Raw genomic sequence first — 18,363 nt, 5'->3', positions numbered from 1 at the left:
CCGGGGCCCCTCTGCCCCGTTCACGTGGGAGGGTGGTAAGAGGTGCTGGCACCAGCCGGGTCACACACAGGTTCAACCTCCATCTCCTCATCGGTCGAGTGGGGGCGATGCCTCCTGTTCTGGAGGTCTGAGCAGGAAGTGGGCCGCCCGAGAGGAAAATGCCCATCCGGGGACCCAGCGCCCGCCACAGCCGAAGCCCCGTCCCGGCAGCACCCCAGGGCCCCACCCTTCCCCACCCTCAGGCCCGGCCCTGGCTCTCCCGGGGGCACAAGCGTTCATCCTTTGTCTTTCAGCCAACAGGCGAAGCCACGCTGCTCTGACCCGGGCCCGGAAGAAGGGGCAATTGGAGATGCGTTAACACTGCAGTCTGCAAACACCTATTTCGTGCCTCACTGAGAAGAGTCTGCATTTGTAGCTTAAGACAAAGGAACACAGAGCTAACTGGATCGTCTCTTCTAAGAGATTTGCCAAACGACAAAACCCCGAGGGCCGTTCCGGAGGGCCGTTCCGTGAGCCGCCCTGCACACGGGGCTCGGAAGGGAGGCGCCCCAGAGGGGGTGTCTGCAGGTGCAGCACGTGGCTCTGAGCCACGCGCCCACGATGAGGACGAGGCCCCGGGCCTGCCACCGCCCAAGGGAGCCCCTCCGCACAGGCCGCGCTTCATCGCCACACCGGCCTCCCCCAGAGAGGCTCTTCTGCGTCTCCGACCTCTGAAGCCAATGCACACATTTACGTTCCTTCCTTCGGCTCGCCGTCCACATCAAGAGGCAGAATTAGCAGCAGGGCTGGCTCCAGACGACTCAAACGCCCAGGGAGCCCGGCCGCGGCAGGCTGTGCTCACACCCTGGGACTGGTGGGCGCCCCTGGGGAAGCCCGATGTGCCCGTCTCGCAGCCACCGAGGGGCGCGGGTCAGCCACGCTCGGTCCACGGCCCCGAGGCTGCTGCTTCTGGTTCTGCGGGCGAGCACGCTGAGGCCCAGGAGGTAAATGTTCCTGGCTTTTTCACAGCAAACCTGGAGCCCAAAGAGCATGGGGACCTGGAGGCGGGCCGCTGAGTGCCGGGGTACCGAAGGTCCCACCGTCCCCAGCCCACAGACATAGCCTACGACTCACCCAGAAGCAAAGGACGGCACGTGGCAGAGCCTTCGTTCCCTCTACGCTCAAGCCACAGGCTGCGTGAGGAACACGTCGGCCTGCACAGAGCCCGCCTGTCTTAAATGCTTTATTTTTAAGAGAGAAAGACAGAGTGCGAGCTGGGGAGGGGCAGAGAGAGAGGGAGACACAGACTCCGAAGCAGGGTCCAGACTCTGAGCCGTCCGCACAGAGCCCGACACGGGGCTCGAACCCACGAGCCGTGAGATCACGACACGAGCCGAAGCTGGACGCTCAACTGGCTGAGGCACCCGGGCGCCCCAGAGCCCGCCTGTCTTTACGCAAGGCACCGGGGACACCAACATTCTCCAGGAGGCGGAGCGGGCCCGGCTGGAGGCTGGCCGACCTCTACCGTTCTGCCTTTTCTTTCCTTTCTCCGCTTCACACCATGGACGTGTGCTGCTTACTCAAACAGCAAGGAAACACTAAAAATATCCGTTTATTGGCCCAGAGCCCAGGCCAGCATCCACCAAGAAGCAGCCTTCCCAGTCGGGGCTTTGCTTTCGATAGCAAACCACAGCTCGTGGCCCACGTGCCCGCACACGCCCCACCCACAGGTCCTCGCCCTCCTCGAGGCACGAAGCGCACGTTTACCAATCCCTCGGGCTCCCACCCCGGGAACAGTGAGTTCCAGAGAGACCGCACCCCCCAGGCCGCCACAGCACCTGCGGGCCCTCGCAGGGACCGGCGGCGCTGAACCGTGTCCCCCGAACTACTGAGCGCGTTGAGGTGTCGCCACCGTCCCGCTCCGGGGTCCCAGCTTGCGTTCAGGCGGGGCTGGGCCCTCCGCCTCTTCACCGGCTGCAGGCCCTGAGCCCAAACCGCAGGGAGGGCGCCCGCTCAAGGCGCCACCAGCACAATACTGCGTGCCAGCAGACACGTGCGGACGGCAGACAGCGGCGGGAAGTGCTGGAAGGAAAGGAAAGGCAGTCTCTGCAGCAGCAGGAAGTGCTGCCCTGCGGTCTCCGCTGGTCTGCCCGCACCCAGGGCTGTGGGGGCCTGGGCTCCCGGGAAGCACCCGCCCACCGCCCAGGGGACCGGGCCTCCTCGGGGCCCAGTTACAGACACCTGGGAGCCAGGCCCCCACTCCAGCACGGATCGAGCCCAGGAAGCGGGGCTCACACCTGCTTGAAGTGTCCCCTAAACCAGGCGTCAGAACATTCCTGGCGTAAAGGCCCAGCGGGCAGCACCCGCCAGTGCCACGGTGCACGGGCGGCCACGGGCCACGGGCACGCAGACAGGAACCTCCGCCTTGTGGTTAAGCACGTGTGCTTAGAGACCGCAGCGGGCTGCTCTCCTGCCCGACCTGGCCTGCCCCCTCCCTGTTAACAAGGGGACAAACCAGCCGGGACAGACGCCCGAGAGCTGAAGGGCACACCGCCTGCGGGACACCTACCCGACAGCCCCACAGCTGGCCGGCCGCTCTCCCCACCGCACGAGCGGGGGTGCTGCTCGCCACCCCCAGAGTGAGAGGGCGGCTAGCTCTCCGGACTGCGTCCCCGGGTGGGGGCGGCCCAGCCCAGCGCGTCCAGCACCGAGCGAGGCCGGGGGGGGGGGGGGGACGGCGGGGGCAGCTTCTCACTGGTGCCAGCCGGGTATGGCGGCTGGGGGTGCGGTAGCACGGCAGGCTGGGGTGCTTCCTGCCCACGAGAGGGGCCGGTGGCAACGGGCAGAAGTGCCAGTTTCCAACACGCGGCCGAGCCTGGGCAGCAGCCAAAGCGGCCGGCTGCGCCGGGAACCGGGACCCTCACTCCCGACAAAGCACAGATGCGCGAGTCCTACGGGTTCCGTGGGAAGGCCACGCCTCGCTCTGTTCACGGCGCAAGCGCGCCACGTGAGAACCGGTGTCGCCGTGGTGCCGAGGCCCCGGAGCTCCAGCACAGCCCGTGGCGTGCCCCGCGCCCACCTCCACGCATGGACACGCGGACGTGAGACGCGTTCTTCTGGGTCACGTTCCTCCGTCTCCCCGTTACCGGATTCCCAGGCTGCCGGTGAGTGCCGGCGTTTCCGAGTGCGCGGGTGGGGAAGGGGCCGTACAATTCACCTGCTGTCAAGGGTGCCGCTGACAGGCCAGTGACAGACCGGTGACCAGGTCGCGACGGGGAGCAAAACCTCCCGAAGGTCAACAAACCAGCCGTGTGTCTACGTGTTCCGTCTCCGTAAAGCCCACGCCCCGTGGCAGGAGCGGCACCTGCCCCCGCACGGGGTGGGGGTGGCTCCCGGGACCTGTGTCCGCAGGACCACCCCCACCCCCCAGCAACCTCCGAGCCCCAGACGGCCGAGAAGCGACGACCCAAGGGAAGGCTCCGGTGGAAGGGGCGCCCTAACCGCCCCTGCCCCATGGTGGGCCGGTCGTGGGACGACTCTGGGCCTGAACGTTAACCGAGTCCACACGGGTGGGAAGTTGCACCTGCTGAGAAACCACACCACTACCCTGGGCGCAGCTGGACGCAGACACGCGCCGCCTGTCCACCCGGGTTCGAGGAGGGGAGCGCTCCGGGTGGGGGAGCGCCACGTGGCGGGAACAGCTCGCATGAAGTCACAGAGGCATCGAGGACACGGAGACGTGGGAGATCAACCACAAAGATCCTAACGTCAGGGATCCCGCTCACCGAAGTCAGGAAGACAAGCACAAGCTGGAGCCACCCCGGACGGGACGTCCGCGTGGACCCCGCGCGGTCCGAACTCCACACCGGCAACTGGCCACCAAACCCCGTCAGAGTCAGGTGTGGGAAGAAGGGGAGAAGCGGGCAGGTCTGTGGTGTGGAGGAGAGAGGAGGACACGGGACAGGACATGGTCTCAGAAGGCCACACCACTTCTAAAAGCCGCTGCTCCTCGTACGAGGAACCTGTAGGTGTTAGTGGAATATTTATAGAGACGTGAAAATCCCCTTACCAAGACGGAGATTAATACAACAAAGGTCGCTAGCCCCCCAAAAGGGATCAGAAACCTACTACCTACCCAAGTTCCCAGAGACCAAGACTCACGTCCCAAGCCCTACCAAGGGCAAATCCGCCCAGGCTGCCTCGGGTGCTCCCCGGCCCCCACCCTGGCAGAGACTGCGGGCCAGGTCCGTGGGTTGCTTAGCATCCGGCAGCCAGGATGAGACCTGGGGCCACAGTCAGGAGATAGAGGTCCCATCACCACAGCAACGGCAGCAGGGAAGGCCCCCCGACCAGGCCTGGGCACAAAGTGTAAGTTGACCCCAGCCCCGGACGATCAGATGAAGGCCCCGGCGTGAAGCCACCCCTCAGACCACAAACTGTGGTTTCTTGCATGTGTCCCCGCACATCTGTGTGTCATGGGAGGCTCTAAACCAAAAACACTCTCCCCAGCACTTCTGGAAGAAATGCCCCGTGCTCTCAGGAGGCCAGGTGCACAACAGGCTGGGGTGAACAGCTGGGCCACGGGACCCTGCGGCCAGGGCCGCCGCTGGGAAAGTGGAAGGCTGGGAAGCACGAGGCAGGCCCGGTGGCCATCCCGGCTCACCGTCTTCAGGGAGTCCGGGACACGGCACAGCCGGGGCAGGGGAGGCAGACCCAGGAGGGCGGGGAGACCGCGGCAGCCAGACTCCACACTGCAGGGAGCGTGCAGGGGGCCCCCACAAGCGCGCAGCAGAACCCTGACCGGCGTATACAGGAGAGGAAAGACCCCAGATCGAGGACTGAACCATCGCAAGGGACAAGAGGGAATTACCTGTCCAGCTGGGCTCCAAAGCGCCTAACTCCCAGGGTAGCAGGCAGAGCACCCAGGGAGGCCAAGACCCAGAGCTGGAGATAATTAGCCCTAGAACAAGTGCTGCCCTGGGTCAGCCTGGAATGTCATCAAAGTGCCACCTGGCAGATCGGGCCATTTCTAAGGACCTTTGCCACGTTCCTGAACGAAGGAAGCTGGAAGGATCTTCACAAGAACACACAGGCATCCAGCATCCACCCAACACCGGTGTTAGACTTGGCACAGAATGACTGTAAACAGTCAATATAACTGAACTCCACACTTTTAAATATAAGGCATAGACAAGGAGAGAAAAGGAAACCATAGGCAAACTTTTCAGGGTTGCAAACGGCAACATCTGAGCTAAAAATGCACGGGTCACTCCAGTGGAAGACTAGTCCAGGGAGCTTGGAGACACAGCAGCAGGAATGATTCAGGAGGAAAAGAGCACATGTGAGCCATGGGATACGTCCCAGCACCCAAAATGTGGGTAACCGGACGCGGCCCAAAGGAGGCCTTTCCGAAGGACGAGGACGGGAAGTCCACAGAGCTGAAGAACGCAAGAAAGCCCAAGCACAAGGAACAGAGGAAGGCACAAGAAGGACACAGAGGCACGTCGTCATCAAATTCCTCCAAGCAGTGATCGGTGATCACGAGACCACCAGAAAAGCCAAGTTACACGAGGATCCCGGGGCTGGCGACAGGGGCCTGATGGAAACAAGGCGAGTCAGAGGCGAGTGGGGAAAACCTCCTTCAAGTCCTGAGAGGAACAAACGTGCCAGTGAGACAGGAAGTAAAAGAAACCGCCCACCTTTAGCCAGACCAAAAGGGGGAGCAGAGTCCCCGCTACTGACCTTAGGAAGTAAGGACGGTAAGATACAGACCCCGGGAAGTGAGGACGGTAAGACGCCGACCCTGGGAAGCGAGGACGGTAAGAGAGCCCTAGGACGACTAGATGACTCAGACAAACTCCTAGAAACACACAAACTACCAAAACTGACTCAAGAAGAAATGGAAAATCTGAACAGGCCTGTGATGAGTAAGGAGGCTCAAAGAGTAACTGAGGATCGCCCAACAAAGAAATTCCCAGGAACAGACGGCTTTACTGGTGAATGCTACCAAACACGTAAAGTAATTAACACAGAATTCCCAAAGTCTTCTAAGAAGCTGAAGAGGAAGAGGACAGAACGCTTCTCAGCTTATTTTATGAGGCCAACATAACCGTGATACCACAGCCAGAGAAGGCTAAGACCAATAATCCTTATGAACACAGGCCGAGAAGCTCTCAACAAGACAGCAGCTAACCAACCGGCAGCATCTCAAAGGGTCAGACACCACAACCAAGTGGGCTCTAAGCCAGGAATGCAAGAATGGTTCAACATAGAAAAATCAGTGAATGCAGCACACGCCGCATTAACAGAATGAAGGAAAAGCCACACGATCATCTCAACTGAGGCAAAAAACCAGTTGGCAAAAATCCAACGCCCTTTCGTTATAAAAATAATAAACTAGGAGTAGAAGGCAACTTCCCCAACCTGACAATGGGCATTCACTAACACCCACAGCAAACATCATATGCTACGATGCAAGACCGAAGCTTCCCCATAAGATCAGGAACAAGGCAAGGATGCCCGCTTCCACCACTGCTATTCAACATTGCACTGGAGCTCCAGCCAGAGCAGTCGGGCAACAACAAGAAACAAAAGGCATCAAATCGAAAAGGAAAAAGTAAAGCTATCTCTATTCACAGATGACCAAGATCTCATAAATTGCAAACGCTACGGAACTGACAAAAACTGCTGGGGTTCAAAGAATTCGGCAAAGTGGCAGGAAACAGGACCAACGCACAAACACCAGCAGTGTATCTGCACGCTAGCAGTGAACAATCAACAAAAACGTTAAGAAAGCAATCCTATTCACAACAGCATCAAAGAGAATAAAAACTTATGAATAAGTTTAACCAAGGAAGAAAGACGTGCAAGCTGAAAACCATAAACACTGCTAATAGAGATCCCAGCAAACATAAATAAATAGAAAGACAGTCTGTGTTCATGGGCTGGAAAATTCAATGTTGTTAAGACGGCAATTCTCCTCAAAGTGATCCACAGATTCAACGCAATCCCTGTTAAAATCCTGTCTTTTTTTGCAGGAATTGGGAAGCTGATAGTAAAAATTATATGAGATTACAAAAGATCCCAACAGCCAAGTTAATTCTGAAAAAAGAAGAACAACGCTGGAAAATGCACATTTACCAGTTTCAAACCTTACCACAAGTGACAGGAACCAAAACAGTGTGGTACTGAGAAAGGACAGGCCTGTAAGTCAAGAGAACCGAGCCGGAATCCAGAAGGAAACCCAAGCATCTCTCTTTCGGTGAGGGAGAGAACAGTCCCGGGACCACCGGATGTCCACGCACAAAACAATGAAGGCAGACCCCAACCTCACACCATCTTCAAAAATCCAACTCAAGATGATTAAAACCTCAGTTAAAGAACTAAAACTACAGAACCCTTAGTAGGAAACACAGGGGTAAATCTTTGCGACCCTGAATGTGGCAACAGTTTCTTAGGCATGACCGAGAGCATCAATGACAAAAGAAAAAAATAGACAAAACGGATAAAATCCAAACCCTGTGTGCACCCAAGGACACGCTCGAGAGTCAGAAGACAATTGACAAATGACCCGATGAGAACCCAGTATACACGACGTAAGACGAACCGCGCAGAACTCGTATTGCTCAACAAAAAGCCAGACGACCCAGTTTGAAAATGGGTAAAGGATCTGAACAGGCATTTTTCCGAAGAAAATACACAAATGGCCAACAAGCGTGGGAGGAACAGCTCCACGTCACTAGCCATTAGGCAGATGCAAACCCAAACGACAATGAGACGCACCTCACACCCACCAGGAAAACAACAAGCGTTACGTCTCCTCTCTCGTTCCTGATGTTGGTCACCTGCACCTTCCCTCCCTTCCTGCTGGTTAGTCTGGCTGAGACTCATCAATGTTGTTGATCTCTGAGAACCAGAGTGTGGTGTCGGGCACAGAACTCACCTCCGAGCATGAGACCTATGGGGCGGGGGCGGGGGGACACCGACGAACACCGACAGGTAGAACTGTCAAAGGGATCGCTGCCCTGAACAGAAACAGACGAGAGCAGAGAACAGGACACGTGGCTCCCTGGCGGACCTGCCCAAGCGCCAGGCTCAGCAGACCAGCCTCTGACCTGCCTGTCTCCTCTGGTGACAAGGTCCCTCCCTCTTGGAGAGCAGGCCTGGCTTGCCACACTCACTCACAGCTCCAAAGAGTCATGAAACTTTAATGCTAATGGCACTCACGGCCGGCTCACTAGCGCAGCATAACCTTTAAATAGAGGCCACGTATTTCAGTTTCATTTGGGAAGACACGGTTTGATCCCAGGGCCTTACCCAGTTCCACAAAGCACTAGCCGGCAGGAAGAGCAGAGAAGTGTGCCCCCCTTGACACGATCCCAGTGAACCTGGCACCGTGGGGCGCCAGAGGAAGGATGCGTGCACCCCCAGGTCGGGGCACGGGAGGGTCCGCCTGGGCCACGGACCACAGGTGGTACTGACGGGACCAAGGCCCAGTGCATCCCAGGGACTCTCCCCAGAGCTCAGTCTGGGCAGGTACCTCAGGTGTCCCAGAGAAGAGACGACACTGAGGTCAGAGTGGGAATCCTGGTCAAAGGCCACCTTTCTGCTCGGTTCTGGGCCCATCACACATCCAGGAAGGTCCCTGTAGTGGCTGCTGCTTCTTGGGGAGGCGCGGGAGGGGCCGAAACAGACTGCCCTGGTTACGTTCCGTTCCGTCTGGAGGGACGCACCTGACCTGACAGGCCAGGCAGGCCACGGCAGCCACCGGTGGCTCTCCCGGGGAACTTCCTGGCAAGTACAGCTGGTCACCCGAGCTGGGACACGCCTGCACCCCAGAGAAAAGAAGCCCCACCGGAAGGCGTGTGCAAGCAGGACTTCACGCTACAGCGCCATTCCCTACGCCAGCACGTTTGCTAAGAAGATTCTAGGGACCCCTGCAGCCCACCCACCCAGGGAACAGGCTGTGGGAGCGTCCTGGGGTGGGAGAGACCAGCCAGGCGGCCTGGCAGCAGGTGACAGGCTCGTGGTGAGCGGAGGCAGGAAGGCCCAAGAGGCAGACCTGGAGAAATCCAGGGTGTTAGCAGGAAAAAACCCGAAAGAAAGCTGAAAGTCACCCGGGTCTGGAGGCAGTCTGGGCAACGTGCACCACCTGGGTGCAGAGGGGCGCCAGCAGCCCAGCATGGCCTCTGCCACCCCAGACCCAGCCGCACACGGTGGGCAGCCCATCCTGGGAACACGTGGGAGGTGTCCACGTGCTTCCGTGGGTCTAGGGGCTGGCTGAGGCTGTGAGGCCGCCTCCTCCGGGAGAGCAGCCGTTGAGATGGGGGGTGGGGGTGTTAGAAAGTCCAGGAAAATCCCATGAGGGCAAACCCCCTCCAGAAAACGCGTGCACGGAGCAGACACGTGGCCACGGTTCTGCGGGCTCTGGACCCCTCGACGTCGCCACGGGCGACCTCGGCGATGTTGAAGAGGAAAAGGCTTTGCTACAGAACGCCTTCCACTGAGGCCGCTCTGCCAGGTGGGGCTTACCGTGGGCCCCAGGACACCCGAGTTCCCACACTCCCCAGTCGGGAAGGCACAAGACAAGTCTGGCTCCAGAGGAGCAGGGCCGCCGTGGCCGTCGTGCGAGCTTCCCCCGTGGGCCGTGGACCCGGGGGCCCCTCCACGGTGAAGGAAGCACTGGCCAGACCCTGGCTGTCGCAGAGCCCAGGCTGCCCGAGCCTCCGCAAAGGACGGTGGGTGCCAAGGGCAGGACCACGTCTGCCCGGCTCCCCAGGAACACACCTGCAAGGCGTGCGGCAAATGCTCGGAGAGGAACCACAGCAGCTAGTGAGGATGCGGCAGACTCACTGACACGGTCAGGAGCGAAATCGCTCAATGCGGACACGACAGGAACTGCCAGCTGAGAAGGACCTGAGCCACAGAAGGCCACTGCCGAGGCTCGAGACGTTCAAACGATACAAAAACGTCTTACTTAGAACCGGGCCAAGCGTGAGAAGGTCTGTCGCGGAGGACGCCCCCGCTGGAAGGGGCCGCGTGGCTTTTAAAGATAAATAACCAATTTCCATGTGTGGCTGTGAGAGACCCTCACCGTGCCTCAGCTTTGTGGGCTGGGGCTGCGGGGCCTTCCCTTTCCTCTGGGGGAGCGCCGGCCTTCTCCGGCGTCCCTGACCCCGCAAGGGGCCCGGTGGGCCTCGTGGTGAACCTGGGCCGCCAGCTGGGCGAACAGCAACGTGCGAGTGATGGAAACGATAAACCAAACTCAAGAGAAGGCCGGGAGGCCAGAGGCTGTGAACCGGAAGTCGGCGGCACAGAGCGTCAGCAGCTCCGGGCAGAGGACTCCGCCGGGAGGCCCGACCCGCGACCTCCACCCTCACGCGGGACAGAAGACACGAGGGTATCTAAGACAACACTGACGAGGGAAATAACCGAAGGGTCAGCCCTTCCACAGGCTGGGGCTCTGGGGACTTTGACAGCATGTCTCCGTGGTCCAGACAGGAACGGGCTGAAGCGTTCCCTCTGCACTGGGGAGTTTCCTTTTCCTTTTGGGAACGATCCGATTAAGAGCCAGAAATAACAGAAGCATTTATTTCCTAGGCTAGGAGACCATCTTCTCCGACCCCTGTCCCCAAAACACAGACGGATCCCCATGAGGTGATAAATCACCAACCTCGTTAGGTCTTTGCAAGCTGGAGGAACCAAAAAGACCGGGCCCCGCTCGGGGAGAGGGGCCCCCGCTCGGGGAGAGGGGGCGGGTGGGGCGCAAGCTGCCTCCCCCCACGTCCACATCCCGTCACTCGGCAAATCCTTTACAACTAAGTCCAGGGCCCGGCCCCGTGGCACCGCGGCGTCCATGCGGGCCGGCTGGCGCGAGCAGGCCTCACGGTGCCCACAGGCCTGCGGCCCGGCCGCCACTGCACCTGTCCCCTCATCTGAGTCATGGAGACGACCCCGGCACCAGGGTCTGCCGTGAGGGCTAAGAGGGATGGTCCGGGTACAGCCGCGAGCACAGCCCGGCACACGGGAGCGCTCGGAGTTCAGTGGCTGCGGCGTGACCGAAAACGGGCCCACAACAAGGATGACAGCCATGGTGACGGCCACAGGCCCACAAGTGAACGTGGAATGGGAACGTGACGTGTCTCTATGAAGGGGAAGCAGAGGACGTTTAACTCGAGCTGAGGGAGGACTCGGCCCTGCGGGACAGAAAACACATTCCAGGGGGCGGGAGCGGCACAGGGCGACGGGAAGGTGAAGGAAGCCGCATGCGGGGGCCTAAGTGGAAGACGCGTGCGGAGAGTCAGAAGGGCGCCCAGAAGCGGGACTCAGATACTCGCGGGACCTGACAAATACGGTGTCGGGACACAGACGTGTTTAAAGTTGTCCAGCCCGGGGTGCGTGACCCCTTCTCTCCCTCAGGAGCCTCATCCGAGGACAGGACTGCGGCGGCCAAGGGCGGACAGCCTCGAGCTGGCCCCTACCGGGGCCCAGTGTGGAGCAGCACCGTGGGGAGGAGGGGACCCAGGGCTGGACTCTGGACGCCCACATGCTAGGCCTCGGGGGACAGACGAGCCAGTGTGGCACGGGCAGAGGGCCCCACGCCCACATGCCGCCCTGCCCCCAGGCAGCCCTCGGGGCGTGGCGGCCAGCTCCGCATCCCTCACTCACCCAGAGCCCTCCGGCCCTGAAACGCCTGTTGGGGACTCTGCTCTTGGGGGTGGCCCTGTGCCCCCCAGGTCAGCTCGACACTAAATTCTAAAGAGGCTTCGTCGAGCCCTTCTCCCAAAACCAACTCCCCGGCTCCCATCGAGCCGGCCCAGGCGCTCGCCCCCGGGAGCCAGCACCCAGCAGCGAATCTGGGCAGCTGCCGGGCAACGCGCCGGCAAGGTGCGCTGGCCACGGCGTGGGTGGGGGGCCCGACACAGCCACTCCCAGGGCGTCCGACGGCCCTTCAGTCTGTGCTAACGTGGGTCAGCGCGGTCAGGGACACGAGGGACAGGAGTCCCGGAGGCCCAGGCAGAGGCGTGCGGTGGCCGCAAAGTCACTGGAGCTGGAACCTGCCGGAACCCAGGCCTCTGCCCCCTGAAGAGTAAGGCCAGGCGCCAACGGGGCCACGCCACAGGGCTCCGGGAGCTCACGTCTGCACAGCTGTCAGAACGGCGCCCGGCTGGCCGTCAGGCCGCGTAAGCGTGCGTCAATAAACCACCACGATCACCCCGGTGCTCGGGACACTCAGGACCCACCCGGCTGCAGACGCCAGACCCAAATCAACCTCACGACCTGCTCGCAGACTCGGGGTGCTCGCTCCAGGCCACGCACTGGACACACAAAGACGATGAGGACGTCGCTTTGACACGGAGAAGACAACGCGGCCACCAAGCACCACCGGCCAGCCAGCGGATCTGCCCTCCTGCAGCGAAGGCCTGTCTCCTCCATGGCTCTGCCGAGGAAGCAGGACAGCCAGGGGGACGTGGCGGGGGACACGGCCGGGGACACGGCCAGAGGGACACGGCCAGGAGGAGGACACAGCCGAGGGGACACGGCCAGCAGCTGGCATAAAGCTGCAGAAGCAGCAAACACCGGGAGATGCCGGGAGTGAGTGGAGGCGGGCAGGACCAGGCCCCGGGACACGCACAGAACGGTCCAGACCATCCCGGTCGGCTCAGAGCAGATGGCCAGGCAAGTGCAGCAGGTCAAGCCCGGGTCAGGCTGGGGACACAGCCGCCTGCGAGAGACTGACTCAGACGGTGGCTCAGGAAGGCGAGCTCCCTGCAGCCTCCAGGGCCGGGTCCCCCCTCCCCCCCGCCCCTCCTACAGCTCCTGGAGCCTGCCGTCTCGGGCCCTGACGCCTCCCTCTATCATGCCGGGCCCCAGCGGCGGGACACAGACACTGCTCTGCGGGCACGGAGCCTTGCGAATGAACAGGCTGACCCAAACCCAAGACGGCCACCAGCCTCAGGGACACGGGTCCTGCTGGTCCCTGCAGCGATGTCCCCCATGAGCCTTCGTGACTCGCCCAGCACGGATGAAGTTCTCCCATCGAAGCGGGGGGGTCTCCCAACCCTGGCTTGGTCCCGTGGCAGCACGGATCCAGGACGTGGAATGAGTCACTGTCAGTCGGAGAACCAGGAGGTTCTTGTAATAATTTTCCGGAAGGCAGCCGGCAACGCTGGCAGGCTGCGATAAGGCCAGGTTCTCGGGCGGCAGGCACGTACGGATGCTGGCTGCCAGCACTGAACAATGGAAGCTCACACAACCCCTTCTGCCGATTTCCTGGCCCTCGACGCTGTTTTCACAGTGACAGACGCATCAGCAGGCACACGCGGGTGTGCGTGCCCCTCGCAGAGCTGAAAATCGGCTCTCACTGGCATCTCCCGTGATCCGCGCACCAGCCCCTCAGAGCCACAGCCAGCGAGCCTGGCGTCTCAGGATGAAAACCGCGGGCAGGGAGAAGCTCGGTGCGGGCTGAGAGGGCCGCATGCTCGCTCGCAGATGCTGCCCTGCCCCAATGGGACGCTGCCGCACCTCGGAGCCCCCCGGGGAGTACCCGACCCGCCAGAGCCCTTCCCGGCTGACCCTGCGCAGGCCCAGAGGCTGGCAGCGGGAGCCCGCGGGAGCCATAGGGGGGAACGGTACTCAGGGCGGACGACTGCTTCGTTCCCAGAGTCGTGAAGGCGTCATTCCCCCTTAAATCGGAAAATCAATCTTCCCTCCTTGCTCCCTGGAGTATGTCAAATATTAGAGCGAGTTTTATAGTTATAATCAAAAACCTCATTTCTCCAGCCACCGCCGGCCGTATCTAATTAGGGTGAGGGATGTTAATGATACAACTGTGGCCCAGGACATCTTTCCTTGTGATATTAATTGCACTTAAAGAGAAAAGCCTGAATGATGCCATGCTTCCTAATTAGCACAGGTTTGCTAATTAATAACAGAAAGGCAAACTGTCTTTGTCTTGTCATCTGCAATTAGCTACAAATGTTTAAGTTTTTCTTTTTTCCTCTCTCCTTCCCTAAGTAGCAAGTCAACTTAGGGCCAGAAAACAGCAGGCTGGGAGAGGCGGCCCAGGAACCGGGCGTCCCTGACCCAGACGGACAGTGGCCACGGGTGCCCCCGGCCAGAGCCATCGCCAACACCGTCACCGAAACCGCACGAGGGCCGCGGAGCCAGATCCTGGGTCACCTCGATCCCCGTGTCACTGCGAGCTCCAGCCCCGGCCCCACGTGGGGCCTCACTCTTCCTCCGACGCCAACCAGAGGAGGTGGGCCCAGGGCCTGGGGAGGAGGCAGGGAGAGGAGAGGCTCGCAGGCCTGAGTGAGCACCTGGACCCACAGCGGCCCGGCCACTGCCACGTCTGTTCTCCCTCCAAGTGGGAAGGAGAAGACAAACACGCGGGAAACAACTCAGATGACACAACGGAGGCAGAGAGTAAACCCACGTGAGTGACAGACGGGTCAACGATGAATGCCGGCCGCAGAGAACTCAGACACTCAGGGCACGGGACGCACCCACAGGGGCCCCCAAGGCGCAAAGACCAGCGGGGCCGACGTGCACTTTGAACAACACGTGTGTGACAGCAGGATGTGCTCCCGATGGGTGTAGCCGCCCTCCCTGGGGGCCCGGCTCCTGGGTGCTGGAGCGGCCTGGGAGGGCTCGAACCTGAGGCTCTGCGCGCCGGCCCCCGGGACACACACATGCCCGGGTGCTTTGCCGGCCGGCCTCGCCTCGGGAGCTCGGACCCCAGGGCCAGGCACCCGGCACCAGGCATCCACTGGCCCCTCGGACGCCCAAGTTTCTCTCCGGCTTTGCCCTCCCCAATCTTCCCATCCTACCCATGACTCCCTCACCCGCCTCCCAGGCCACCCTGCCATCTCTGACTCCTGGACTCATGCTCTCCCTGCATCTACCTCTGCATGGCCAGTGGAACCACTGCCCACCATGCACCCCTGCAACTCTCCCTCACCCCCACCCGTCAGGGGCTCTGAGCACAGCCAGCCTCAGGCGGCTGCTTCCTGAGTGTTCCATTGCCCTGTGCTATGGCCGAGAGCAGTGCTAAGACAGGACACCCAGCGGCCAGGGGGACAACTGCAGGACGGACGAAACAAGTCCAAGGACGTGGCATGTCCCCTTGTGGGCCACTCTTATTTTGCAGGTGAAGGCCAGGTGACCCGCTCAAAGTCAGGGACCGACAAGATATGACACCACACTAGGAAGCCTGAGCTGCGCTGTGCGCCCCAGGTCCCACCCCAACTCCTCACCCCGCAGCCCCGATCCCAACTGGATGGCTTGCGTCCTGGGGTGGGGCAGTCCCAGCACACCTGTAAATGTGGCCTGTGGCCCTCCTGTGACCCTGGTGGCTAGGTCCCCACAGAGGCCAGACCGTGACCGCAGCAGCGCGACGGGCCTTGTGGCTTGTGTGGCACAAGGGCGCGGTCCGTCCCACAAGGTAAGGAAGCCGTTTGGTACTGGGCACCCAGGCCAGGGTCGGCAGTGCCTGCCCCCTGCCCCCACCCAGCTCTGCACGCAGCCCCGGGGGGTGGGGGTGCAGGGCAGACGGGGGGATGGTCCCAGGAGAACACGCAGAGAGGAAACCTGCCAAGTGGCTGGGGGGCTCCGCAAGCTCAGCAGGGGAACAGGGGCTGTGGAGCCTGGCGGCCACCGCAGGGTGCACACCCCAGGAGGTGGGGCCGCTGTGGGCCGGCCACTGGGGGACAGCCTGAGGACGACGTGGCCATGGGCGCCAAGGCATGGATCGCCAGGCCGCGGGCCCTGCACCGCTCAGGAGGGTGTGCGAGTCTGCTCTATGTTAGATGGGTCACGACTTAGGGCACCAGGTGTGTGGTCGGCCCCGAGTCAGAGTGAACCAGGGGACGGCCCCACACCAGCCCGTCGCTGGGGACCCAGCACCCGGCTTCCAAGCCCCACCACACCCTTTCCATTCCCACCGGTGTTTCTGACGACAGGAAGGGCCGTGGCCATCAGGGACCCCCAGGCTTGCACCTGACGTGATCTCCTCACACCCAAGGTCTAAGGCACCCCCACCCTGAGCTCCCTGTGGCCACAAAGACCACCACCGAGGGACTCACCATGTCTGCTCTCTGCTTCTGGCCTCCCAGCTCCTCCAGGGCCTGGGACAGCTGAGCCTTCAAGACAAGACAGAAAGCAGGGTCAGTGGGCCTCCCGCTGCCCATCTCCACCGCCCACGCTGCCTGCTGCGCACAGGGGCCCCGGGGGCGAGGAGGTGGCCCTACGTTCCCGCCGTTTGGAGGAGGTGACCGGGGGGCGGCCAGCAGACACCCGCAAGCACACGCCCACACCTGCTGCCCAAAACAGCGATGCAGTTACACGCGTGGAGACGACCGGGGTGCGGTTTCCACGCCCCTGCAAGAGTGGGGCTGCAATCCACCTCCTCCTGGAAAGCTCACGTCCTGGAAGAAGCAATCAGGGGGACTTTCCCGACGGGACCAACATCCAGGAAAATCCGGGACGCCCCCCAACCAGCAGGACCGTCCCGGGGGCCCGGCCCGTACTGCCCCAGGGCAGAGAGGCAAAGGAGGTTCCCGACCGTGGGAGCCGATGGCGGTGCCCGGCCAGGTCCCAGGGACCCAGGCGGGAGCTCAGGGGTGGCCGCGCGGGCCTGGCCAGTCCAGCCGGCACGCTACGTCTCCACGGACACCACCGTGGAACAGGGAGCAGACCAAACTCCAGAGCGGCCCCCCCGGCGCCCAGAGCCGGGCCAGGCACACCCGGGCGCTGCTGGCTCACATGTGCGCCTAGTCCCGACGCCCACGAGCGTGGTCTGCGTGGCTTGTCCGTGGTCCTGCACCGACGCCTCCTGAGCAGCAAGAGGCCAGGAAACGCTCACGCGGGGAGAGAAAAAGGCCTCCGTCCTGCCCGGAAACAGTGAGCGCAGGTGTACTAAGGGAGTCGAGGGGCCGCTACTTGGACACCGCCAGCGAGAGGCTGAACCCACCTCCCTGAAGAAGCACCGGGCTTGCTGGGGACCCGGCGGCGGCCACAGGGTCTCTGCCACACCGCAGACCCTGTCCTTCCTGGAGCGGCAGGGGACAGACACACAGCTGTCACTCCTGCCGTGACTCTCAGGACACTCTGGAGGGTCCCAGGACGCGGCTCCTGAGGCGCGAAGGGAGAGGCCGGCGGCACTGGGTCCTCAGGCCGCGGGAGACCCGCGTCTCTCGTGACGATGTCCGCGTGCGCCAACCCTTCCGAGGCCAGGGCTCCCGCTAAAAGCTCGTGGGTACTTTGCGAGCCCGCGCGAACCCAGAGCGACATTCTCAAGAGAACCGAGAACGGGGCGAGTGCGGGCGGCACAGAATCGTTGCCACGGCACGGCAGCCCCAAAACTCCAGCTACGAAACCCGGCTGAAAACCGAAAACGCACACCAGCATCAGGACCAAGCGCTGGGCCTGAGGCCCCGTCCCGTGGCGGGGAGGGTTAAAAACCAGGGAACCGCTCGGGAAGGTGATTTGGCTTTCCCCTCTCGCTCGGCGACCCAGCCCACGATGCGCTCCCAGGAAACCGAACCGTGCGCCCAGCTGATGGACGCAAAACCGCCCCTGCCGGCACCGCAGAGCTGAGATCCGAAACCACCGGCTGCCCCCCCCACCTCCGGCAGGGGTGACCCAGCACGCTGTGGCGCGGCCGTGCACACGGAGGTGCGGCCGGCGGCCCCCCTGTGAGGTCAGCCGGGAGAGGCGGAGAGCGCAGGGCCGCGTCTGCCCGTGGCCACGCCGGGAGCCGGCCACAGGCCTGCACGCACGCTCGGCGAGCCAGCCACAGAAACGCAGTGGTGGCCACCGGGACGTCCAGGCCGCAGAGAGGGCCCCCCGGCCAGGTGGTGAGGCCAGAACTCCGCCGACGTGTGCGGGACACTTCACTACGGCCTCTGCGAGGACACAGGTGAGCCGAGGCCCGGACGCCAGGATGAACAGGCAGAGGCCGATCCACGATGCTCCGCGCTCCGCTCAAACCCCCAGCCGCCGCGTGAAGCGGACCCAGGCGGCGTGCTCCTCGGGCGTTCGTGTGACCCGGGCTATGAAACGGGGCTGCTATACGATAGAGAGCACGAGGGCTGCAGAGACCCCGAGAAACCAGAGTAACTGGCAGAAACCTGTCCGCAGGAGCGTCCACGCGGCGTCGGGAAACGAGCGCTCGCCTCACGTCCCTGAGGCAGACGAGCCTCGAAGCAGTTTCAGGAAAACTCGGGCCGCAGAGGGAGGCCGGGAGCCTCTCCCGCCCTCTGCCAGGCCGGGAAGCCAATGCCAGAGGGACTGGCCACGCTTCACGTGTCCCACAGACGCGACAGGACGGCGGGGGGCACCACCCCACGCTGCCGAGCCGGGGAGAAGGGAGGCGTCCAGAGA

The 18,363-nt window shown here is 62.3% G+C and overlaps 1 protein-coding gene across 7 annotated transcripts in view; it reads right to left on the bottom strand.

The window, feature by feature from the left end:
* The window catches only part of MAD1L1 (mitotic arrest deficient 1 like 1), a 317,342-nt gene that overhangs the window by 120,137 nt on the left and 178,842 nt on the right, over positions 1-18,363 (bottom strand). For 6 of the 7 annotated variants that reach the window (XM_053893964.1, XM_053893967.1, XM_053893966.1 and 3 more), the window contains one exon: positions 16,065-16,121. The exons of the other annotated variant lie outside the window; for it this stretch is intronic. In XM_053893964.1, coding sequence (XP_053749939.1) covers positions 16,065-16,121 — 57 coding nt within the window. The remainder of the gene's footprint in view (positions 1-16,064; positions 16,122-18,363) is intronic. 7 annotated transcript variants of the gene reach the window in all.

The sequence above is a fragment of the Panthera pardus genome, unplaced genomic scaffold (genome assembly GCF_024362965.1).
Source record: "Panthera pardus isolate Hobbes unplaced genomic scaffold, ASM2436296v1 HiC_scaffold_4, whole genome shotgun sequence".
In the NCBI taxonomy this organism is placed as follows: domain Eukaryota; kingdom Metazoa; phylum Chordata; class Mammalia; order Carnivora; family Felidae; genus Panthera; species Panthera pardus.
This window is presented reverse-complemented; position numbering and strand designations above follow the sequence as displayed.